At 41.4% G+C, this 26,285-nt stretch overlaps 1 protein-coding gene across 1 annotated transcript in view; it reads right to left on the bottom strand.

Annotated features, from left to right (window-relative positions):
* Positions 1-1,039: 1,039 nt before the first annotated feature.
* Positions 1,040-26,285, bottom strand: part of LOC306871591 (astrocytic phosphoprotein PEA-15-like) — a 39,014-nt gene continuing 13,768 nt past the window's right edge. Inside the window, exons 2-4 of the mRNA XM_079419651.1 lie at positions 6,216-6,390; positions 2,200-2,355; positions 1,040-2,103 (exon numbers count right to left, since the gene is read on the bottom strand). Of these exons, the coding sequence (XP_079275777.1) occupies positions 2,039-2,103; positions 2,200-2,355; positions 6,216-6,387 (393 nt within the window). The 5' untranslated portion in view covers positions 6,388-6,390 and the 3' untranslated portion in view covers positions 1,040-2,038. The remainder of the gene's footprint in view (positions 2,104-2,199; positions 2,356-6,215; positions 6,391-26,285) is intronic.

The following is a 26,285-nucleotide window of genomic DNA, read 5'->3' as shown; positions in this document are numbered from 1 at the left end:
GATAAAAAGTCACAATTACCCTTTTAATATATATATAAACATATATATATATATTAATATTTTACTTCATGGTAGAAATAAGCATCTATAAATTTGAGTGTGTGTCTGTTTGTATATATATACATATATCTATATATATATATATTAGTCCCCATTCACTTTTATTGTATGGAAATTAATTTCTACTATGCAGGGTAAGTAAATGAAAACAGAACTGTCATTTTAGGGTGGCAGTGACAGAAATAAACTTATAATTAACTGATCTAAACCTTGACAGGACATATTTTACAGTCCTCAGAAATCCTCAGTTACCATTTTTAAAGTTTATCAGTCACTATTCGGCTTTGCAAAATATCCCAGACTTTTATAAATGCATAGTTCCAGATTCAATGTAAGGTTTCGCTGAGGTCTTACAGCTTGTTTGCTGCGATGCAACAACAGAGTAACAGAGTAACAGAGAGTTGCAGAAGCAGCCTGGAGCTGAACGGTGCATGCGGCCCTCATGCGTGGGTGGAAATGCAGACGCATAAAAACACGCATGGCATGTCCTCAATAACCGCTTTATCGCATGAAAACAACAGTCTGCAGGGGCACAGCCACGACACAGTGATCAAGCTAATTTAGAGTCGTGTTTAAACAGTCTTTCAGCAGATGGTGCGAATAAAAGGCCAAGGAACATAACAATCATAATCATGATATCAAGATTTATAAATGCAGCACAATCTTAATATGCTGTGTTAGGATGAAAAATAGATAAAAATATACGGAAACAGCTAAAATGATGCGCTGTTTGAGATCCATACAGACTTTTGGCCACATATTGAGTGCTGCAGTTTATAGATAGTTATTTACCATCTCATTCATATATATATATATATATTTTCATTTGTGACATAAATATCCCTGTTTTAGTTGCAGCTGTTTCCTTCCCTCTATCGATATATAAATTATCAACTGAAAATATATGTGATATCCTAATGTTTCACATAATGGCATACTGAGGCATCTGAATAAATAATTCACAGTAGTAGTCAAATTGAGCAATTTAAAGTTTTAACAAAAATATATGCCTTCTATTTCCTGATGCAAATACTGCAGAAATAGCTAACACTTTACTAAACACATATTAAGATTTTTTTTTTTTCCCATGGATTTTGTGTTCTACCGTAATCTAATCTTCCACAGACAGAGTTTTTAGGCCCGTTATACATTTATTAATAGAAGGTAAACGTCTAATTTTGTCTCCCAAGCAATTTTAACAAACCTCATTTATGCTGATATATAAGACTGCTGTCGTTTGATACGAAACAGTGATTAATCTATTACTGATATTTCCTAGAAGTATGACATACAGAAATATAAAACGCAATATTAATTCTCTACTAGGTAATTGCATACCCTGCAATAATGCATTTCATTTCTAAAGAAGGCAAATATTGGCTTTCTAAGTGGCAATCACACAAATTCAGAGATGAATTCTCTGTAACTCTTTTAAATGTTGATATGAGTCGTGTTTTAAAGGGAATGTACCTACGATACTAACCAGGGAATAAATGTGTCTAAAGGAACCGCGATCAGTGGCTAAACCGGTTTCTCTACTTGAATCACACTAGTTCGCCACATTAACACATGAACTGTGCTGATCTGACCAACGTTACAATCCCACTCAGCGCTATCGAGGGTGTGAATAAACTCTCTCTCACTCAAACACAATTCGACAAGCGTCAGCGAACACAGAATGATTGTTGTTCATTCCGACACACAACCTGACCTATGACCCGTTCACTTCTGCAAGTCTGCAAGTCTTATGGTCGCTGTCGTTTTGTCCATTTCTTTGTCTTTCGTTCAGTTTTCCGTGCGTTCCATGCCTCCGTGGCGTGGGCGTGGCTGTAAAGCATCTTGGCGATCTGATTGGCTGCTTGGCTTCTGTACGGTGGGAGGTGGTGGAGTAGGCGGGGCAGTGGGCGTGGTTTGGTGATGATGATGATGGGCAAGATGAAGTGCCGGGGATGAGGAGCAGAGGTCATGAACTTTGACCTCATGCTTTTTTGGGGGGAGGGGCCAGTTTGATAATCTCATCTTCTGAGGGTTGGCGAATGATATCTATGAATGTTATAGAGGAGAAACACAAAGACAGCTCTGTTACAGACAAAGAGTAAGTAAAGGACACAGAGACTGTTAAAGAGAAGAGTTGTGTACCCTTGTATTTCTTCGCCGAGGGGATGCGTGTGAGTTTGGTGTCGATCTCCTCGTCTTCGGAGATCTTCAGCACGGTCGTACGGTACTCGATGACCCGGGTCAGGAGGTCCGGCCGCCGTGAGATCTCAAAGATGTGCTCTATGTAGGATAGGTTATCTGTGCAAGACAATCACAGAGACGTCTTACCAAACTATGAGCACATGCCTGTACAATAAACTCAACTCTCATTTAAAAGAATGGAAAAGTCTGTCGTCATGCTGCTCCAAACATATAAAACGTATTTCCTTTTTTGGAATATAAAATGTTTAAACACATTCGAACATGGTCATGAAACACCCTTGTGAAACAGAAGTGTGCTTTATAGATTTGAAGAGCACATTCAATACAATTAAGTACATATACAATATATTTTAAGGTGTCCTTGTTCCACACGTTACATGTAATATTATAATAACAATTAATTATGCATAATTACATGCAAGTAACCCTAAACATATAGTGAGTACATGTAGTTAATTAATATTACTCAGTACTTAAATGTATAATTACACTGTAACTGTCACGGTCGGTGGTTGTAGTAATCGGCGCCCACACAAAAGGATAACAAAAGGTATATTTAATAGCATCAACACACTTCAAACCATTTACAACTTAATATCCGACAAACATAAAGGCAGAACTGAGGACTTATAAAGAAACAGGAAACAAAGGAGCAAACTAGATAATTAAACACAGGTGATGCATATAACTAATTAACAGAACTGGGTCATGAACTAAAACAGGAAGAACCAAATAAGGTCAAAACAGAACTGAAAGGAAACTAAATCGAAACTGACATGTTACATATCGCCCCCCTCCCGGAAGGTGCGTCCCGCACCGTAATATACACATCACGGGCGGGGGGGGCGGGCGCTCTGGAGGCTGGAGCAGGGCCCGGACAGGGAGGAGACCAGGGAAGCCTCCAGGGCGGATCAGGGGCCTTGGGAGGCCAAGGCAGGATAGGAGACTCGGGAGGCCATGGCGGATCTGGAGCCTTGGGAGGCCATGGCAGGACTGGAGATTCGGGAGGCCATGGCGGATCTGGAGCCTTGGGAGGCCATGGCAGGACTGGAGATTCGGGAGGCCATGGCGGATCTGGAGCCTTGGGAGGCCATGGCAGGACTGGAGATTCGGGAGGCCATGGCGGATCTGGAGCCTTGGGAGGCCATGGCAGGACTGGAGATTCGGGAGGCCATGGCGGATCTGGAGCCTTGGGAGGCCATGGCAGGACTGGAGATTCGGGAGGCCATGGCGGATCTGGAGCCTTGGGAGGCCATGGCGGATCTGGAGCCTTGGGAGGCCATGGCAGGACTGGAGATTCGGGAGGCCATGGCGGATCTGGAGACTCAGGAGTCCATGGTGGATCAGAGTCCTTGGGCGGCCTTGGTGGATCGGGGTCCTTTGTGGCCTTGGCCTTTGGCCTGGCCACACAGACTGGGACTATATGCCCCCCCCCCAAAATTTCTTTGGGAAAGTTCCCCTCTGGGGGCCACATTGGAGGAGAGGGCTCTTGGGGGCGCTCTGGAGGAGCGGGCACTTGGGGGCGCTCTGGAGGAGCGGGCACTGGGGGGCACACGGGAGGCGCGAAGCTGGATAGAACCAGCAGAGACGAAGGAGCGCTGGACGGGACCAGCGGAGACGCAGGAGGGCGCTCTTGCAGCGCGGACTCTTGAGGACGCTCTTGCAGCGCGGATTCAAAGGGGCGCTCTTGTAGCGCAGACATTAGAGGGCGCACGGGAGGCGCGGGGCTGGACGGGACCAGCGGGAACTCAGGTGGGCTGGACGGGACCAGCGGGAACTCAGGTGGGCTGGACGGGACCAGCGGGAACTCAGGTGGGCTGGACGGGACCAGCGGGAACTCAGGTGGGCTGGACGGGACCAGCGGGAACTCAGGACGGCTGGACGGGACCAGCGGGAACTCAGGACGGCTGGACGGGACCAGCGGGAACTCAGGACGGCTGGACGGGACCAGCGGGAACTCAGGACGGCTGGACGGGACCAGCGGGAACTCAGGACGGCTGGACGGGACCAGCGGGAACTCAGGTGGGCTGGACGGGACCAGCGGGAACTCAGGTGGGCTGGACGGGACCCTCTTGCGAGGTGTGGGGATAGGCGGACACAAACGAGGAGCAGGCACAGGATGGCACTGGCGAGGAGCAGGCACTGGATGGTACTGGTGAGGAGTAGTTTCTGGCGTGAGCATGGGAGCCGAGAATTCCGGGGGAAGAGCCTCATCCAATAGCCCCCTGTCCTTTACCTGAGGCGTAGGCGGCGGAACCCTCTTCACCGCAGCTGGCGCAACGTTCATCGCCCTTTTCGGCGGCTTCCTCCTCGCCGCGGGCGGAACATTCATCGCCGCGGGCGGAACATTCATCGCCGTGTACGGCGGGATCCTCTTCGCCGCGGACGGCGCAACGTTCATCGCCCCTTGCGGCGGAATCCTCCTCGCCGCGGGCGGAACATTCATCGCCGTCTCAGGCGGAGTGAATTTCTCTCGGGCGGTGGGTAGGGGCGAGCGGCGAATGGCAACCCGTTCTCCCCAAAACGGATGGCCTCGGTAAGCCGCGATAGGCAGCCCGACATCCCACGCAGCACGAGCAGGGGCGAGCCGCGAACGGCGGCGTGAACCCCCGCAAACTACGGGAACCAGCTCCAACATTCCGAGCGTTAATCTCGTCTTCGTTTGTGGTCGGATATTCTGTCACGGTCGGTGGTTGTAGTAATCGGCGCCCACACAAAAGGATAACAAAAGGTATATTTAATAGCATCAACACACTTCAAACCATTTACAACTTAATATCCGACAAACATAAAGGCAGAACTGAGGACTTATAAAGAAACAGGAAACAAAGGAGCAAACTAGATAATTAAACACAGGTGATGCATATAACTAATTAACAGAACTGGGTCATGAACTAAAACAGGAAGAACCAAATAAGGTCAAAACAGAACTGAAAGGAAACTAAACCGAAACTGACATGTTACAGTAACAAGGATACCTTAAAATAAAGTGTAACCAACCTTACTTGCAGATAATATAATATGAATGAATGATGCATTTATATAGCATCATTCATTATATAGAAATGAAAGGCCACTTAAGTGACTTAAATAGAGACACCTGCAATTACTGTTTGTAAACACACTTACTGTAAGTACACTTTTAAAGTGACCTTTGTAGTAAAGGCAAATTAAGTTTTACTTTAAAATACATTTTAAATCACTGTTTTAGATGTAGCATGTTATCCAATATAAGCCTACATTTAAAGTCAATAGACTTTTTCACACAGGGCCATGAGGGTTTGGATTTAGTTTTCCCTTCATAATAAAACCCTTCATTTAAAAACTGCATGTTGTGTTTACTTGTGTTATCTTTGATTAATATTTAAATTTGTTTGATGATCTGAAACATTAAAGTGTGACAAACATGCAAAAAAATAAAACATCAGGAAGGGGGCCAACACTTTTTCACACCACTGTATACTAATGTACTTAAGTCCTACTTAAGTGGGTCAAAAACACTCTAAATTTCAGATAATTACATTTAATATAAATTCAAACTATATATATTTTTTTAATTTAATTGTAATTATATGATATTACATTTCATGTATAATAAGATCAGAAAAAAAACATTACATTAAGTTCACACTTAAGTGTATTCTTTAAAAGTATTTTATGTCCATAATATGTACTATTTTTAAAAGTTTGCTAAAGTTTTTTTTCACAAAGGCAGTTGTGTCAAACATCATTGGTTCATGGTTTCTCACGACCAATCGCAGGATGTTTCAGTACTTTGAAAATAAAATCAAATGATATTTGAGAGGAATATTATCAGTGCCTCATAACTTCAGTCTAATCTCTGCTTGACTCATCCACACAGCCCGAGGGAGAGTAAATTAATTTTTATTTTAGGAGAAACGTAAAGTTTCGCTCACTACACTGATTGAGACTGAAGAGGCCAGCGTCTTCCTCACCTTGTGCCAGTTTGTCATTCTTCTCCAGGTAACTGAACCAGTCTTTGGAGGAGGTGATGGAGATGCTCTGGTCTTCAGGGATGTCCTCCTTACAGGCCGACTTCAGCTGCTCCAGGTCTTCATTAGTGATGTTCTCAGACAGATCACTCAACATCGAGCTGTATTCAGACATTCTCTGGGAAAGACAGACAGAATGAACAGATCAGCACAAAAACATATCTGGCAGCTCTGCTTCTTAGCATTGTGTGATATCAGGATACCCTAACCCATGGTTTCCCAAAGTGGGGTTCGTGGTCCCCTGGTGGTTCGTGAGGAAATTGCATGGGGTTTGTGAGTTGGTACATGGTTAGGCAGACCACCCGTCCCGCTTTGTGTTGTAGGCCTAGGCATCGATATAATCGATACAACTTGCTTCTTATTTTAATAGTTCGTTTGAGGCAGTTTCTATGGCGTTATTTTAGTGACAAATGTCCAGAGCGCATTGTAATGCATGGGTGCATTAAAATACACGAGCACAAATCTCTTCCCTCGCAGGTGGATTCTCTTCATAAAATAAATAAATACATAAATAATTTAAACGTTTCTGCAAATAAATGTTACAGGTTTATACAAATGTCATATAATTGTAAAATCTTAAATGTATAAAAATAATTATATTTTTGGGAAACCCTTTATTAAAACAAATTGTGGGAAAAAAAATGTTATACATTGTAAATTACAGTAATATGAATTTTTATAATTTATTGAATGTAATAATAACAATATTATTACTTAAATGTTCATGAAACTTTAAAACCGATTAAAAAAAAAATGTTTTTAAAGTTAAACATGCAAATGTGCCATTAAATTATTGAAATATTTACTTAAAATCTCAGGGGGGTACTTCAAGTAAATAATTTAGGTCAAAGGGGTTCGGCTGACAAAAAAGTCTGAAAACCCCTGCCTTAACACAACATAAAAACCCTCTTATTAGGACTTATGTCAATGTCTTTAATTTCTTTCTTTCTTTCTTTCTGCAAAGCCAAGAAGTGTATTTTGTAGTGCTTCTAATTGGGGGTAAAAAACTGTTTATTAAACACACATATAATAGTTTAAGTTTTACTACCAATTTATATCCAATTAATTTAGCTTACAATAAAAAGTTTTCCTAGACACTGCACAATTTCAGAGCCAGTTTCTCTGCTAGGTTTATGAAGGTAAATGTATGACTTTTTAAGTCCTACTTAAGACAAGTAAACTAAATTAAAAGAACAAGAATTGAACAAAATACATACGTATGGTCTGTAAACGTAAATGCTTTCTTTTTTTTCTTTTTTTTTTTTGCAACAATTCAAAGTTTGAAAATACAACTTCCAACAGACCACATTACGTTTTAATCCAATTTACAAAAAAACAAACACAAAAAACCTTGTTTTCGAGTGCAAATGTTACTTGAGATGCAAAATGACATGCATTTTGGAAGTCTTGTATCTGTTAATGAGCTCAGAACAATCAACTTAATTTAAAGGGAAACAGGTTTTGCAGTGTATGCAACTTTTAATGCCACTTTATGTTTTAAAGACACTCTCCTCTGATATAAGAACTTATTAGGCTTTAATTTGTGGAAGTGCAATTTAAGACTTTTTAAGACCCGCAGAAACCCTGTGAGCTCATATGTTTCTAAACATGAATGATGGGATATATTCAACCTCAAATATCGCTCCGAAGCCCTATAAGTGTCCAACACTCTCAAGTGACCAAGTGTGTGTATTGGGACAGACTTTGAGAATCTAAGGTCAAAGTTTGTGGTGTTATTGCTGTTACGGGGCTGATGAGACGTGAGACATGCGGATCCATGTGCAAAGCTTTATTATAAAACATGGTCATACAGGCAGGGTCGAGAGACAGCAAACAGGTATGGCAGAGGCAAGACAGAGCAATCCGTGGAGCAAGCGTGGGTCAACGATCGGCGTACAAAATCCAGACAGGGCAAGGCAGAGAGAATAATCCAAGAACTCGGGCAGGGTCAGACACGGAAAGGAAAACAAGGCAAGGCAAGACTATGAAAACTAGGAACGCTTTGTAAGGTAGCACGCTAACAATACTCGGCCCTGAGCAAGAGCAATCCCAGGCTTAAATAGAGTGATGGTGATTGTGAAATGGTGATCAGGTGTGTGTGATGAGTGAATGGTGACAGCTGATCTGTGCAATGCATAGTGGGAAATGGAGTCCAATGTGTTGTGTAGTGTGAAAAGTCCATGTGGTGAACGGGTGACCTCTGGTGGTGAATGAGTGGAAGTGCATGGCCAGGATTCGTGACATAGCCCCCCCCCAAGGAGCGGCTTCCAGACGCTCCTAAACAATCCAGGAGGGCGGTGGCGCGGAGGCGGAGCAGGGGGAGGGACGGAGGGCCAGGTCCCTGAGGAAGAACCGGCAGAGCAGGAAACCAGGGCGGAGCCAGAGGCCAGGTCAGGACCGACAGGACCGGAGCCCACCAGGGCGGAGCAGACGACCACCAGACCCGAGCAGAAGACCACCACGGTGGGGCAGACGACCACCAGACCCGGGCAGAAGACCCCCACCAGGAAGCAGACTGGGCAGGAAACCATGGCAGAGTCTGAGATCTGGGGGAAACAGAGACAGACAACACAGGGAGAGCAGAGACCGACAATACAGGGAGAGCATTCATGATCTCAGGGGGCGTGGCAGGGCAGAACGAGGATTCATAGACTGCGTTTATAGCCGTGACAGGACAAGGCGTGAGCTCACAGACGGCATCTTTAGCCGTGACAGGACAGGGCGAGAGCTCACAGACGGCCTCTTTAGCCGTGACAGGACAGGGCGAGAGCTCACAGACGGCCTCTTCGGCCGTGACAGGACAGACAGTGAGTTCAGGGGCGGCCTTCATGACCGTGACAGGGCAGACAGTGAGTTCAGGAACGGCCTCCATGGCCGTGACAGGGCAGACAGTGAGTTCAGGAACGGCCTCCATGGCCGTGACGGGGCAGACAGTGAGTTCAGGAACGGCCTCCATGGCCATGACGGGGCAGACAGTGAGTTCAGGAACGGCCTCCATGGCCATGACAGGGCAGACCATGAGGTCAGGAACGGCCTCCATGGCCATGACAGGGCAGACCATGAGGTCAGGAACGGCCTCCGTGTCCGTGACAAGGCAGACCGTGAGTTCAGGAACAGCCTCCGTGGCCGTGACAGGGCAGACAGTGAGTTCAGAAACGGCTTCCATGGCCGTGACAGGGTAGACAGTGACGTCAGGAACGGCCTCCATGGCCGTGACAGGGCAGACCATGAGGTCAGGAACGGCCTCCGTGGCCATGACAGGGCAGACAGCGAGTTCAGGGACGGGTGCCACCACTTCGGGAGGTTCTGCAGCGAAAGCCACCACCTCTGGAGGCACTGGAGCAGACTCGTGGACAGGAGAGGCCTCAGGAGCACAGTGTGCAGCCCACACACTCAAAATGGCAACCGCCATAACGGGAAGCACTGAGGTCAGGGGAACAGTCTCTGTAACAGCCAGGGTTGAGGCCCTGGTAATGCCAGCTACTCGCACTGACATCAGTGGTGGGTCCATCACACTGGATATCAGAACTCGAAGGACTGACCTTGAATCTGTGGTAACAGCCTCTGGCAGTTCGGCGGAGGCGTGAGCAGACTCTGGCTTGACAGCGACGACGTGAGCAGACTCTGGCTTGACAGCGACGACGTGAGCAGACTCTGGCTGGGCAGGCAGGACGTGAGCAGACTCTGGCTGGGCAGGCAGGACGTGAGCAGACTCTGGCTGGGCAGGCAGGACGTGAGCAGACTCTGGCTGGGCAGGCAGGACGTGAGCAGACTCTGGCTGGGCAGGCAGGACGTGAGCAGACTCTGGCTGGGCAGGCATGACGTGAGCAGACTCTGGCTGGGCAGGCATGACGTGAGCAGACTCTGGCTGGGCAGGCATGACGTGAGCAGACTCTGGCTGGGCAGGCATGACGTGAGCAGACTCTGGCTGGGCAGGCATGACGTGAGCAGACTCTGGCTGGGCAGGCATGACGTGAGCAGACTCTGGCTTGGCAGGCATGACGTGAGCAGACTCTGGCTTGGCAGGCATGACGTGAGCAGACTCTGGCTTGACGGCGACGACGTGAAGGGGTGCTGTTGCTGCTGCCATTTTGTGAGTGAGTGAGGTGTCGCGTTCCTCCGCGACACCCACAGTAAAAGAGGAGCCCACACACAGTAAAGCATAGTCCATAAATTGACTGAGAGATGAACGGGGACCCTCGCGGATTAACCTTGACCGGAGCGGCTGATTAATGCCTTCACAAAAAAAATCAATAAGTGCGTAGTCCGGCAGATCAGAAAAATAGGCGAGGTCTAAGTACTCCTGAATATAATCCTCGAGCGGTCGCGAGCCCTGCTCGAGGGTTAATAACAGTCGTGCACAGTCCATACCTGGCCAATGTCCTCTTGAAAAGCCGCTGGATCCTTGTGTGGCCGAGTATTCTGTTACGGGGCTGATGAGACGTGAGACATGCGGATCCATGTGCAAAGCTTTATTATAAAACATGGTCATACAGGCAGGGTCGAGAGACAGCAAACAGGTATGGCAGAGGCAAGACAGAGCAATCCGTGGAGCAAGCGTGGGTCAACGATCGGCGTACAAAATCCAGACAGGGCAAGGCAGAGAGAATAATCCAAGAACTCGGGCAGGGTCAGACACGGAAAGGAAAACAAGGCAAGGCAAGACTATGAAAACTAGGAACGCTTTGTAAGGTAGCACGCTAACAATACTCGGCCCTGAGCAAGAGCAATCCCAGGCTTAAATAGAGTGATGGTGATTGTGAAATGGTGATCAGGTGTGTGTGATGAGTGAATGGTGACAGCTGATCTGTGCAATGCATAGTGGGAAATGGAGTCCAATGTGTTGTGTAGTGTGAAAAGTCCATGTGGTGAACGGGTGACCTCTGGTGGTGAATGAGTGGAAGTGCATGGCCAGGATTCGTGACAATTGCTCTCTGTCTCCCTCTAGCAGAGCTCATGAACATCACAATTAACCAGCACAGGATCTTAACACTTCCTCAGACATGTCTCCCTCACGACCAGCACGGTTATTGTCATGTTGTCAAAATACAGAAATGTGGCATGATACACCGCAGCCACATTCACTGTGATGGCAAACAAATCAATCCGAACGCTTTAGCAGTTCCCATCCCACACGAGGACAGAGGTCTGAGGAAACTGTGCAGGATCCAGAGCCAAGATGGACGCCTCTGTGATTTTACAATGTATTATTTGTGCTGCGGCAGCCGGTTTAACAGAGCAAATATTCCACATTCATCACCCTCAATGTCACTGCTAGAATACAGCGTGTGTGTGTGTGTGTGTGTGAGAGAGAGAGAGATGGAATACATAGAAAGAGTGGGAAACATACAAAGGCATCCCATAGACACACACACACTTACACAGATTCATATCCGTACAAAGAGTATTGACATGCTGCTGTCTGTAAAGCGCTCTGATCTGCTGCTGACCTCAATCCAGCGCTGCACTTACAGCAGCCTCCAGCAGGGGAGAGAAGACACACACCAGGAGACACAGATAATGATCTGTAAAGCCCATGCAAATGCAGTTTGACACATGTAGTGTCCCGCACTCGGAGCTGGAACAGACTAAATTAGATGTGCAGATTCCGAAGGAAATATGAAAGAATGCAGGAACATTTCCAGTAAAGCAGAGAGGTTTTACTTTTTTGAGCACGTCTTTTGTTTTTGTTGGCAATGTACCATAGCATGACAACTATGAAAATTGAATCAAAATATTATTCAAATCTATAACAGTACGTCGATGCATACTAAAATAACAATAAATATAGAATGGAAATATAAGTGAGTGAGTGAAGTGACATATGGTGACCCATACTCGGAATTGGTGCTCTGCATTTAACCCATCCAACGTGCACACACACAGCAGTGAACACACACACACACACACACACACACACAGCAGTGAACACACACACACACACACACACAGCAGTGAACACACACACACACACACACAGCAGTGAACACACACACACAGCAGTGAACACACACACACCGTGAACACACACACAGCAGTGAATACACAGCAGTGAAAACACACACACACAGCAGTGAACACACACACACACACACACAGCAGTGAACACACACACACACACACACACACAGCAGTGAACACACACACACACACACAGCAGTGAACACACACACACACACACAGCAGTGAACACACACACTCACACACACACACACACACACACAGCAGTGAACACACACACACAGCAGTGAACACACACACACACACAGCAGTGAACACACACACACAGCAGTGAACACACACACACACACACACACACAGCAGTGAACACACACACACACACACACACACACACACACACCGTGAACACACACCCGGAGCAGTGAACACACACACACACACACAGCAGTGAACACACACACACACACACACACACACAGCAGTGAACACACACACACACACACACACACACACACCGTGAACACACACCCGGAGCAGTGAACACACACACACACACACACACACAGCAGTGAACACACACACACACACACACACACACAGCAGTGAACACACACACACCGTGAACACACACCCGGAGCAGTGGGCAGCATTTTATGCTGCGGCGCCCGGGGAGCAGTTGGGGTTTCGGTGCCTTGCTCAAGGGCACCTCAGTCGTGGTATTGAGGGTGGAGAGAGCGCTGGACATTCACTCCCCCCACCTACAATCCCTGCCGGCCCGAGACTCGAACACGCAACCTTTGGATTACGAGTCCAACTCTCTAACCATTAGGCCACGACTTCCCCAATTCTCTGTGTGTTATATTTTAAAAGCTGAGTCAGAGATTTTCTCCTTTTTAACATGAAAATAAATCATAAATACACAGAGATATCTAAGTATAAAAGGACTCCGTATGTTAAGCAGGCAAGACAATTCAACCGAAGGAAAAAAGAAAAAGCAATTTCATAGAGAGCTGTAATTATAGTCATTCATCAAATCAAGATTGTTTACAAGAGGAATAATTGATGTTTGACAGTAGAATTGTTGAAAATGAATGGACACCACGTGGAGTTTCACATGAGCTGTGCAGTCATTTTTAATTTGACGAGTCAATTATTCCACTTATATAACGGTTACATAACTTCCAGACATTTTCTTAGAAACAGCTCAAGCTGTTTTAAATAATGTCACTTTGCGTAACTAGTAATGGCAGGTATACAGTAATAGAGACAGAGTATCTCTCACTTCATTAAATTCACAAATAAACACATTTCTGCAGGCGCATCAGAATAATCTCGTCTGCTTTTATCACAAAACATCAAACTGCCACGAGATGAACCTTGAAGGAGCCTCTCAGCAGCTCATCCAGTCCAGAGAGAAATTCACTTAGTGAGCTTCATCTAACTTCCTAAGAGCTTCATTTGAACAACTTTAAAGGAGATTTTCTCAATATTTACATTTTTTTGCACCCTCAGATTCCAGATTTTCAAATAGTTGTATCTCCAAATATTGTCCTATCATAACAAACCATACATCAATGGACATATTATTTATCCAGCTTTCATGATTATGTATGCATCTCAATTAAAAAAAATTGACCCTCATGACTGGTTTTGTGGTCCAGGGTCACATATTTGTTAAATATAATAATAAAAAAAGAAACATGCCAGATTGTACATTAGCCATATTTTTGTTGGATTTAATTTGAAAATATATTTAAATTAGGATTTCTATCTATCTATCTATCTATCTATCTATCTATCTATCTATCTATCTATCTATCTATCTATCTATCTATCTATCTATCTATCCATCCATCCATCCATCCATCCATCCATCCATCCATCCATCCATCCATCCATCCATCCATCCATCCATCCATCCATCCATCCTCGGTATTTCATTGTAGATATGATTGTATCAGACCATGATTTGCAGATTTGATCAATAAGAGAGCGTTTATCATACTGAGCTTCATGTTGTGATTCATGTATATATTTGACTTATTCTTGACTTTCTGCACTATTGTTTAACGCTGCATGAAATTACCATGTTTATAGTCTATAGTGGAGACGGCTGACTTCATTCGCTATCATATAAATTTACTGAGGGAGTGAAACAAATCACTTTCCAATTAGTGCTGTTGATATTGAATTATTATTTTTAGAAAATCATTTCTCCAGCTTCAGGAGTCTGATTAAGGTTTCAGTAGCATACTGTAATAATCAATAACACAGCAGAAGTTGAGGCAGGAAATGCTTTGCTGTGAATGTGTTTGTTTGTTGGATATGTGCAGGCGTCTGCTGTTTCTCTGACATTACTCGTCTGTATTGTGGGAAGGTTTAAAGGGTGATGTTTAATGATAGTGGAAACTAATGCAGTTAAAGCACCGTGTGCTCCTTGCTCAGACGCAGTAATTGCTTTCAACGGCATCAAAACACAGCAGCGCTAACAGACAGACGCTAGCTTCCAGGTACACACTCCCAGAGCCATAACAACACATCTATCCTCTTAGAGCGGGAGAAAGAGGTTAGCATTAAACAATCTCACCTATTAGAAAAGCAAGGTATCATTTCAAGCACATCGCAAAAAAAAACAAAAAAAAATAAAACTGTTCAGCATGTTTAGTAATAATGAGATAAACAGCTGGTAATTCAGCAGATCCATAACTCACTGAGACAGAAACTCATTCATAACAGCTGCTTAAACAGAACGACTGCATAGAAACAATGCTGTTTATTAGAACACTTCGGTCTCTGTGTGTGTGTGTGTTTGTGTATATGTGTATATGTGTGAGTGTGTGTGTGTGTGTGTGTGTGTATGTGTGTGTGTGTGCGTGTGTTTGTGTATATGTGTGTGTGAGTGTGTGTGTGTGTGTGTGTGTGTGTATGTGTGTGTGTGTGTGTGTGTGTGTGTGTGTGTATGTATTAGTGTGTGTGTGTGTGGATTCAGCCGTAAGCATCTTTCTCCTCATCTGATGAGGTTAGTTCAGCGCCGGTGAAGGGTCTCCATCTGAACCAAGAATAAGAGACATTCAAAATGACAATACATGAACTGAAAATATAGTGATTATATTCATAATTGGAGTCAGAGTTTGGTGAATTAAACAATTTGGTGAATCAGTTTCAATGAATCAATTATAAACTCAAGAGTCACTTATTTGTAATGATGTTCATTGAAGACTTGGTTTTCATTTGATCATATTACCATAATTTAGCAAATGTATCAGTATGCATTGTTTTGCTGGAGCATATACATGATCAAAATATTTTAGTCTTTGTTTTTGCTTGTGTGAAAAATCCTGTGTTTATAAAAAGTGTAAGAAAATGATTGGAGATATTGTTTTGCAAGATAATACTATTTCAGTTTTTTCTATTTCACATTTAATTGAGTGTGTTACTTGCTGTTTATTATTTGTGAAATTCAGTACCAACTTCTGAGTAAAAAAAATAAAAGTTTAAATTTGGACCAAATTTTGAATCTATTTCCCAAATTTAACTGTTGAGATTATGGTTCCTAGAATGAACAAACGAATGAACTAACGAGCCGAGTGAGCGAACAAATGAATGAAGAAACAGATGAATGAATGAATCCATTTAGAGAAGTCTCCATGATTAAATGATTTAAACAGATAGAGAGATGGAAAGGAGGATGAGAGAAAGTCAAAGATGTGAGTTCTCTCTGTTAATTGTGTTCTTCATCCAGCTGTTGTCCCTGCCGCCGCTGGCAGATGTTTGGTATTTACATGAAAAAGTGCTTATTAATGCACACATTTCTACACAAAACACACACACCTCTGAATCAGGCATATTCAGACACACACACTCACACAACATAGAGGAATATATTATTTATCTAAAAGGGATAATTCACCTACAAATAAAACTTTCTTCTTTTACTCATGTCATTACAGTTTTTACATTCAACTGAGGCAGAAAATAACTTAAATGCTCTCAAATATCATCCTCGCTTTTTCACATCTGAATTAGACTTGCCACAATATCATAATTGTAGCATTGATATTGTATTTGGTTTATACTGGTATTAGTGCTGGTTTGATGATAGCGCTATGGGGTGATTTTCACTGCAAGCCAAGGCGGTTTCACTCTAATTCCTGTTTGTTTGTTTACTTATTTGTTTGTTTTTGTTTTAAAAGGAAATTAATTTAATTTGCACACATAGTTTTTACACATATAGATTTGCACACATAGGAAATTATTTATTTATTTTCTTTTTTTTTTATTTACCTATATATATATATATATATATATATATATAAATCAATTATTATTTTTTAAATCGCGATTAATCGCATGATCGTCATGAGTTAACTCGTGATCAATCGCAACTTAATCGCACATTTTTATTTGTTATAAATGTACCTTAGATTAATACTTTTCAAGTGTTTAATACTCTACTCAACATGGGCAAATATGGATGCTTTGTGCAAATATAAGTTTATTATTATTGAAGGCATAGTCAACATAGAGCATGAAGAGTAGACATGTTTCAAAGGTCATGTTTTTCAAAGAACTTGTTGATGTCTATTAGACACATGAAACAATAAATACCAGGTTCCCATGTCTTATCTTTCTATGCACTGAGTAATTTACTGACACAAACCTGTTTACATTTTTGCTGGACAGGTCTTCTTCTAAACATGTAAAATATACATGTATTATTTATTATTAGATTTCTTTGCCTCTCTGTGCCCACATTAGTGATGTGCAGATGAGCTAAAATGTCATCCGCAGCTTCAAATAAATGATCCACCCACCAACCGCCTGCACCTATATTTTTGTCTGATTTAGATAACCGCATCTGATCCTCATTCAGGGTTCATACGGTCATGAAAAACCTGGAAAAACCTGGAAATTTTAAAACACCAATTTCCAGGCCTGGGAAGTTTTGGAAAAATAAATAAACCCAGAAAGTTTTGGAAAGTCATGTTTCACAATTTTCTGTACAATAGAATTATGTTTAATCAGGTCCTGGATTTCGGTGCGGGATTGTGCATATATATTCCCGCAGGTTTCGAATTTAAAATGAGGGAAATTCCTGCATAACATTTATTCAATATAGCCTGTAGGTTAGATGAGTAGATAAATCCACAGAAACCATCAGATCAAATCAGTCGTTTGAAAACAGCGAGTGATTCAGCTGTACGGCGTCTTCTCTCTTTGACCTTCTCTTCACATCGGCACATCTAGAGCTGCGATACAAGGCTTTAGCTCGCGTTTCAGTACGGTTGGCAGAATTGTCAATTGCCTAATCAGTCATTGTTGCATTGTCATAAAAAAAATATTATTTGGACGTCTTTTTAAGCCTTTTGGTTCTCCCGCTCTCCAGAGGCGCTTTTCTGTGCTCTCACAGTCACATCTAAAGCCCACGCTGCCAGTACCAAATTGAGTTTGCAAGCAAAGCTTGTTGCACTTAAATGACCAAATACACACAAAATGGTCAAAATGGTCGTCCTGGCGAGTATCCTCATAAGCACGGTTGGTTTTGTCTTAAATTAATGTAAAGAGTTGCAGATGAAAGCGCATCTGTATCAGCAGACTGGATTCGTGAAACAGGTCTTGTGACAGCAGCCTAATAAAGCTGTGCCGTCTGTCATTAATGTTAATTAAACAACAAAAGACAGAGAACATCCCTCACTGCTCTTGACTAAATAATGTTTTGTTGAATAACTTTAATATGCAAATTTACAGTTTATTCAATTTCTTTAGCCTATTTAAAACATGTTCATATTATAGAAAATGTAGTTAATATTTGCATGGTTAATGATAAAATCAGATTTAAAAAATTTGCAGAAAAAAACTTTATGCAGATCAAATCTCAATAAAACAGTTTTAATTGGTATTTTTTACTGTTTCTGTTGTCAGACAACAGAATGAATATGACATAGTGACTGAAACGCGACCCATTAAGACTAGGATACATAACCAGCTCGTCCTTCCAAGATCTGCACACAAATCCTGATAATCGAGGCATCTGATAAAATCAAATACACAGGATAATGACAACAGCTGTGCAGTGATTTCAGCTATACTTGCATGTAAAATTAGAGAAGCAACATAATATCTGTGTTTAACTGAAAGTGCTGCTCCTCTCCGTCGCTCGCTGAACAGAGCAGACGCACAGAGAGATTTTGTTTTTTGTTTTTTTTGGGGTAACAATTTATTTTTCAGTGTCCCTATTATATGTTACATGAATGTACTTACTATAGTAACAAAAGTAAATTATGCAAAATTACATGCAAACTAACCCTAAACAAAACCCATGTAAACATGTAGTTAATTAATATTGCTCACTTAATATGCAAATACAATGTAATAAGGACACCTCAAAATAAAGGTTTATTGTGACCAATTTGTGCAAATATCGAAAGACTCTCCAGCTGTGTGCTCTAGCCATGTTTCACTGTAAACATCAGGAATAGTGATTGTCGGCAGAAGAAGGAGGGGGAAAGAGTCGTTTGCGTCTCGCTGCTGTTTTTTCCACCGCCCGCCGAGCCCAGCAAGGAAGTGAAACCACGGTAACGGCAGGAAGTGAGGCCGGCTGGCCGCTCACAGCTGGGTCTCCATGGCAACCATACTTTTCCCAGTGCAAGATCGGCGCTGTGCTCGTGGACGGAGGAAATCCGCCTCTTCCTGCATCTGCAGCGCTCGTTTGCCGGGCTTGACCCCTGACCTCTGGAGTAATGCGTTTGTCCTGCATGCGCGCCTTCAGCAGAGAGTCAGTGCATTCATTTTGTCCTACAGTCTGGCCTCACGCCGATATACTGAGCGCTGGAATGCCACGAATGCCAGATGTGAGGCGCATCACTACAACACACACACACACACACACACACACAGACGTGCAGACACATACACACACACACACATAAACACCATGAAATCCACAAACACACACACACACACACACACATAAACACCATGAAATCCACAAACACACACACACACATAAACACCCTGAAATCCACAAACACACACACACACAGACGTGCAGACACATACACACACACACACACACACACAGACGTGCAGACACACACACACACTCTCACACACAGACGTGCAGACACACACACACCCTGTAGCACATACACACACACACACACACACTCTCACACACAGACGTGCAGACACACACACACCCTGTAGCACATACACACACACACACACACACACACACTCTCACACACAGACGTGCAGACACACACACACACACACACACTCTCACACACAGACGTGCAGACACACACACACCCTGTAGCACATACACACACACACACACACACACACTCTCACACACAGACGTGCAGACGCACATACACACATACACACACACACACACACACACACAAAGAGCGAGGATCTGAGTGTTTGGATCATGACTCAGGATTTCTGATTACAAACGGTATGAAACCCTGCACAGATGAAGCTTTCATTACAAGCCCTGTGATTTCTGCAGTGTGGATAACATAGGGCCTATTAACTGAAATCATGAAACTTACAATACTAGCCAACATTTTTTTTTTTTTTAAGTTTAACAAAAATTACATTTTTAGGCTCTATGAAATATGTTTTCATTTTTTCTCAAATTCAGTTTTGTTTTCACCAAATAATTTTTTTCCGCTGATTTTCTGGATTCTATTTTAATGGTTTCATTGAATATTAATAATCAAAAACATCTCTAGTTAATTAATGGTATATAAAAATAATAATGTATTATTTTATTTATTTCTCTTTTTATTTTTTTTTAAATACTGTGATTTTTATTAACATTTTTCTGCTAAATAAATTCTGGTAAATATTTTTTTCTGGTAAATATTCAATTAAAAAAAAATGTTTTAATAATAATAAATGAATTAGTATCACTATCATTATATTAAGTGATATTTCTGTTAAAGGTTTCTTCAAGTTAAACAGAATTTTTATTTCGACAGGTTACTGTGAAGACCTTTAAGTTTATGTTTGTATATGATATGATGTTAGTTTTATTCAAAAGAAACGTTATACTGTAAATTAAATTTTTAAGACTGGATTATGATATAAAGACAAGTTTGAACACACAAACGTCATCTCCAGAGCTGCTCTAAGTCACTTTACCAGATGTCTTCACGACAAACCACCAAAATTAAAGTTTGGTTTAATAGGAAGAAATTACTTAATAGAAAACTATTACTATTGTTCAGCAGATTGAACTTCTCAAGGTAACTAATTACCACTGTTTTGATACTAAATTTGCATTAAATCAAATCCAGGAAAAAAATTATAAATAAACAGACATTTAAATTATATATATATACAGTGCCCTCCAAAATTATTGTAACATTAAGGCCAATTCCTTTATTTTTGCTGTAGACTGTAAACATTTGGGTTTGACATCAAAAGATGAATATGAGATGAGAGATGAACATTTCAGCTTTTATTTACAGGTATTTTCATCTGAATCTGATACACAACTTAGAAGATAGCACCTTTTGTTTGAACCCACCCATGTGACTGACAGGTGTGTTTTGTTACTCTGGTGTGTGCTATTAATTAATTATTCAAACAATAAATAGCACTGAATGTCTGCTCAGTTTCAGATCCGTGCAGACTGCATTTATATATATAAACTTATAGGGAAAAAAAAATATATATATATTTATTTATTTTTTATTAGATTTTTTTCCTTTAAGTTTGATTACTGAAATGTAATTTAACCATTAAAACGGAATCTAGAAAAAAATGGAATTTGGGGACGGATGGACATGACATTTTGAATTTTAGTGGCTCTGCATACGAAACTAACTGAAATTTGTTAAAATATATTTGATGTGACATCATTGTTGAGGATATTTTGACTAGTGATGAAATGTATGGCAAAACCTGTGTGTACATGGAGTCTTAATGTGGTTTCTCTGCTGAAAAAAACAACAAAAAAACAAACAAATAAATGCGTGTGTGTGTGTGTGTGTGTGAGTGAGAACACATTTTGGCTGTTCATCGTCTAATGGAGCATTTAACTTGATCCTGACAGGAAGTGACCCACTGACATTTTCTGAGTTTGAATGAAAAAGCTTGTGTTTATTGCATGTCTGTGTGTGTGTGTGTGTGTGTGTGTGTGTGTGTGTGTGTGTGTAACTATGCATGCATATGTGTGTAACAGGAAAAGACACGCAAAAATAGAAGCAAGTGGGATTCGTACGAGAGCATTTCTTTTTTTATAATCTGAGAGTTGTGTGCATTCATGTGTGTGTGTGTGTGTGTGTGTGTGTGCTACATCACAGATCTCCTAAATTCCGATCAGTCACTAGGTTACCATGGTCACTGGGTTGCTATGGTCACCTTGTAACTCCAATCTGGCTTCATCCACAAACCAGTTTCATTATTCCACATCAAGAGCTCTGAATGTGAAAACAACACAAGCACAACTTCAGCAGCGTTCAGTTACACACAACATCACTTCTGCCCTCAGACGGCCAAAAACAATGCTTTTACAGTGATTCACTTCCAAATGAAAACCGTATGAGTGGAGGGTCTAAATTCAGAAATGTGACGCTCATAAACTGGGCGGGGGGGTGTTGGAGGATTTATTTTGAAAGTTAAACTCAAGAATTACAAGTAAACTTCACAAATACAAAAATAAATTGCAAATTACACATTGAATTAAAAAGAATATAGTTTTCTTAATCTTTATTGACAACTTAGAAAATCATATTTTACATTATATTATATTTATTAAAAAAATAGTTTATTATTTGATCCGTCATAATCATCCGTTTGAGGCGGGGCTGTAAATATTTTCTGTGGGTGAGTTTTTAGTTATATGTTATAATTCCTGTGAGACGAGTGTTTTATGCAAACAGAGTCATTAGCTTATATTTCCCCTTTGAAAGGCTTTTGTGATATAAATACTAGCCCTGATCTGAACCGCTTTTGTTTTGCATTCATTTAAAATTCTGATTATAAATCAGTGGATTGATTCAGAATTGAGAGAAAGAATGCATTTGTTCATGTCCCTCTATAAACTCATGTAAAAGCTGCATGTCGCACAAAAACACTAGAGACGCGTCATCAGTGCTTCTAAAAGCCTGCAGATCTCAGCATATCGTGGCAAAAGATGAGCAACTCTTCTGGGATTGTACTCCATGCAAACGTTCAAACGTCTGGGGTCAGTAAGACTTTTAAATGTTTTAAAGAGTCTCTTCTGCTCATCAAGACTGCATTTATTTGATCAAAAATACAGCAAAATTGTGAAATATTATTACAATCTAAAACAGCTGTTTTCTATGTGAATATGTGTTAAACTGTAATGTATTTCTGTGATCTGCAGCTGTATTTTCAGCATCATTACTCCAGTCTTCAGTGTCACATGATCTTCAGAAATCATAATAATATACTGATTTACTGCTCAACAAACATTTATGATTATTATCAATGTTGAATACAGTTGTACTGCACAATATTTTTGTGGAAACTGATACATTATTTTTTTTTCATTATTCACAGATGAATAGAAAGTCCAAAAGAACAGCATTTATTTGAAATATAAATCTTTTGTAACATTATAAATGTCTTTACTGTCACTTTTGATCAATTTAATGCATCCCTCCTGGATGAAAGTGAGTTTTCCTACTTGAATGGTAGTGTGTGTCATATGTTAAAGGGGTTCTTGGCATCCTTTAATCCTTTAATGCATGGCAAACCATTGATTACCCCTTATATATGATGCGATGTCAAGTTTCCCTTTCTCTTTGGAGTGTTACAAGCTGTTTGTGCATATATCATATACGTAATGTCAAAGTTAAGACTCGTTCACGCCTTCCTAAAATGCCTCATTCAAACAAGCCCCCAAAAATCTACGTCACTGTGTTGGATGATTTGCATAACACCACCCAAATGTTTACGCAACACATCGCAGAAAGGCGGGCAGAGAGGAACTAAAATAATGTACAGTGTGTGGAAAATAATGTGTTTGTTTTTGTTTTTTTGCTTAATTCGCGTAAACACATTGCATTACACCAAATAATTAGCAACATCATATAACCCCTTTAACTTACTATTGATTTCAAACTCCAAAGAAGAAAATTGTCTAAATGATACTGAAATTAACTGCTTAAAATTAAATGATGCACTGTTTTATGATCTTTCAAAGGCAGTAAACCGTTGTAGAATAATTCATGACTAATGATGACACTGAAAGAAATATATAATTTTACTTCAACAGTAATTATAAAGTAAGTGTTAGAATCTGACAATATAATAAATTCTAACCAGCATACTATTTTTTATTCATGCATTGTCCTCTGAAACTCTACATGTGAGAATCCTGGCTTTGTTTTCTCTCAAGAGAAACATCTGAGAATCAGACTCCAGTTGCTCTCCATTCAGTCCTGCTGGTGTCTAAGAGAGACGATTGTGGTGTGGAAGCACTCCGATTGGTGGAGCGTCTCTCTCGCACCATCAGCCTGGGTTCACGTTCACACACACACACACACACACACGCACACTCCTGCTTGTTGCTAGGTTACAGTCTGCAGGCCGAAAGGCAAGAGTTGTTATGGTGACATCAGCCATGTGGACGGTGAATGAAGTTTGGATGTTGACGCGCACACACACACACACACACTCTCACGGCTCTCTGTCCTTGAGGAACGCATCAGAGTCTGAAGATGCAGTCGCCATGACGATACGTGACAGGCGGCTGCAAACATAACGATCTAGACTGTGGGAATGTGTCAGTTTGACACACTCATTCAGTGTCCAACATTTAGTGTTGTATAAAAACCATAGAAGTCACTGGCATGTACTGCGAGTGTGTGTGTGTGTGTGTGTGTGTGTGTGTTTGTGTGTGTGTGTGGATTGGGGCCCTGTGGAGGGGGAGGGGTGTTAAGAGTTTAGTCACGGGAAAAGGAGACAAAACACACACACACACACACACACACACAATGTGAAGAATCTGGCCAGACACACATGGGATCACACTCAATGCATAGACGGCCTCTGTTTCACACATACACAAAAACAGCAGACAAAAGCAGGCTGTGTGTGTGTGTGTGTGTGTGTGTGTGTGTGTGTGTGATGGCAGTGACAGGCTGTTCTAAGAGGACAGTCAGTGAATTTATGTCCGTTTGTGTGTGTGTGTGTGTCAGACAAAAGACAAACCAATGACTTGCAGGTTTTATAGGGTCAGAATGATGTTTTGTGTTCACGTCACTGCTGAGTTTACAACTTGGAGAAAACATTCACGTCTTTGTCAAAAACCAAAAGGTCAGACTTCAACAGTTAAAAGTAGTTAAGCAGACAGCTACTCTGTAACAGTGTAACCTGCAGCTGTCACCCCATACAAATGCTTTTATTTGTAGAAATTAATGTATTCAAGTTGATTCAGAGTTGCTAAATGTGTTTTATTTTACTTAAAGTCAGTTGATTTAGGTTTTGTTTGTTTCTTTGTATGTTCGTTTTGTTTCTTCAGCAAAGTTGCACATGAATCCCTTTTAGAAGTACGATCGCTGCCACGGAAACAAAAATAATTTCAAACTATGGATGGAAACGGCTCCGAGTACAATTGCAGACATCATCACGGAATAAATCAAATTAAGGAAAAATGGTTATTTTAAAACATATTTAATGAAAGGTTTTTAAAAGAAGGTAATTTGAAATATTTCTTAGTTTATTACTTTTTATAATAGCCTGGATAAATGGGGTAGCCTAATTTTGAGCAATTTCTAGACCTAGAAAAGCCATAAAATAACAAAATATTAAAGGGCATATAATATTATGCCCCTTTTTACAAGTTGCAATATTGGTCTTTGGGTGTCCCCAGAATGTGTCTCTGAAGTTTCAGCCCCAAATACCCCACAGATCATTTATTACAACAGCTGGAAAATGTCATTTTTGAGGTGTGTCTAAAAAGAGCTGATTTGGAGTGTGTGGCTTTAAATGCAAATGAGCTGCATATTCCCACCCCGTCTCCAGAAGAGGTGTCACGTATACGTCTCTCTGCATTACATATCTACAGCAATAAATAGTCGGTAGAAGCACCATACCTGCGAGTGAGAGAACCAGTGTTCAGCCGTACATATGGGAAGTCAAATACACTGAAAGTGGGATGAAACAGCGCAATGTTACAGAGTTTGCAAACTGATCTCAAAAGCGTGGCGCTGATCAGTTAAAAAATACTTAATGCATGCACACAAATATGGTTAAATAGCTAAGAACTATAACGACATGACATTCGTAAAGGAGTCTGGAGTGATTCAAGTATTTAGGTCGATTTTTGAGGCGCTTTACCTTGAAAAAAGAAAGTAATCCACAGCGTCCTCAGCAGCTCGGATGCTGGGAGAAAATGAAGACTCTTATATTCAGTCTTACATCCAAACACCGAGCACAGGGATTGCTTGCGAGACATTGTTGACGTTACAGCTGCTTGAGCGCGGATAAAATGAAGGACAGCACACAACCGCTGAGGGTGGAAACTATAGCATTGCAGGGCTGTCAAACAACCTCCCATGGGTCGGGGCCTATACAATGTGATGAGACTGACTTGGTTTAAAGGGGATTTAGAAATGAGGAGTGGGTAGATTTGTATCATTTGTAGGGTGGTTTTGCTCATACACTGCCAACACTTATGTTCAAACAACATGTAAAAGGGGATTTTGCATAATAGGTGCCCTTTAAGACTCCATGGGACTTTGTACATTGAATTTACCATTTTTCTAGTTTTATTTAATTGACTAAAAATATGTTTAAAAGTCCTTAAGTCCTCCTTTTTCAGAAAATAACAAACAATTGGAAAAAGTCATGCGGCCTTTGTATATCATTGTAAACAATGCGGGGCCTTGGAATCCAGACTGAGACGCTCGATTTCATGTTAATTACAATTAAATGTAAAAATGTAGTATAGTTCGAATTAAATGCAATTAGCTGAACTTTAGAGTGTTTTTGACCCACTTAAGTAGGACTTAAAGTAACCATATTACATATACATTAGAAGTAATGTTTAAATTTGATAAAGAT

The sequence above is a fragment of the Barbus barbus genome (genome assembly GCF_936440315.1).
Source record: "Barbus barbus genome assembly, chromosome: 1".
In the NCBI taxonomy this organism is placed as follows: domain Eukaryota; kingdom Metazoa; phylum Chordata; class Actinopteri; order Cypriniformes; family Cyprinidae; genus Barbus; species Barbus barbus.
This window is presented reverse-complemented; position numbering and strand designations above follow the sequence as displayed.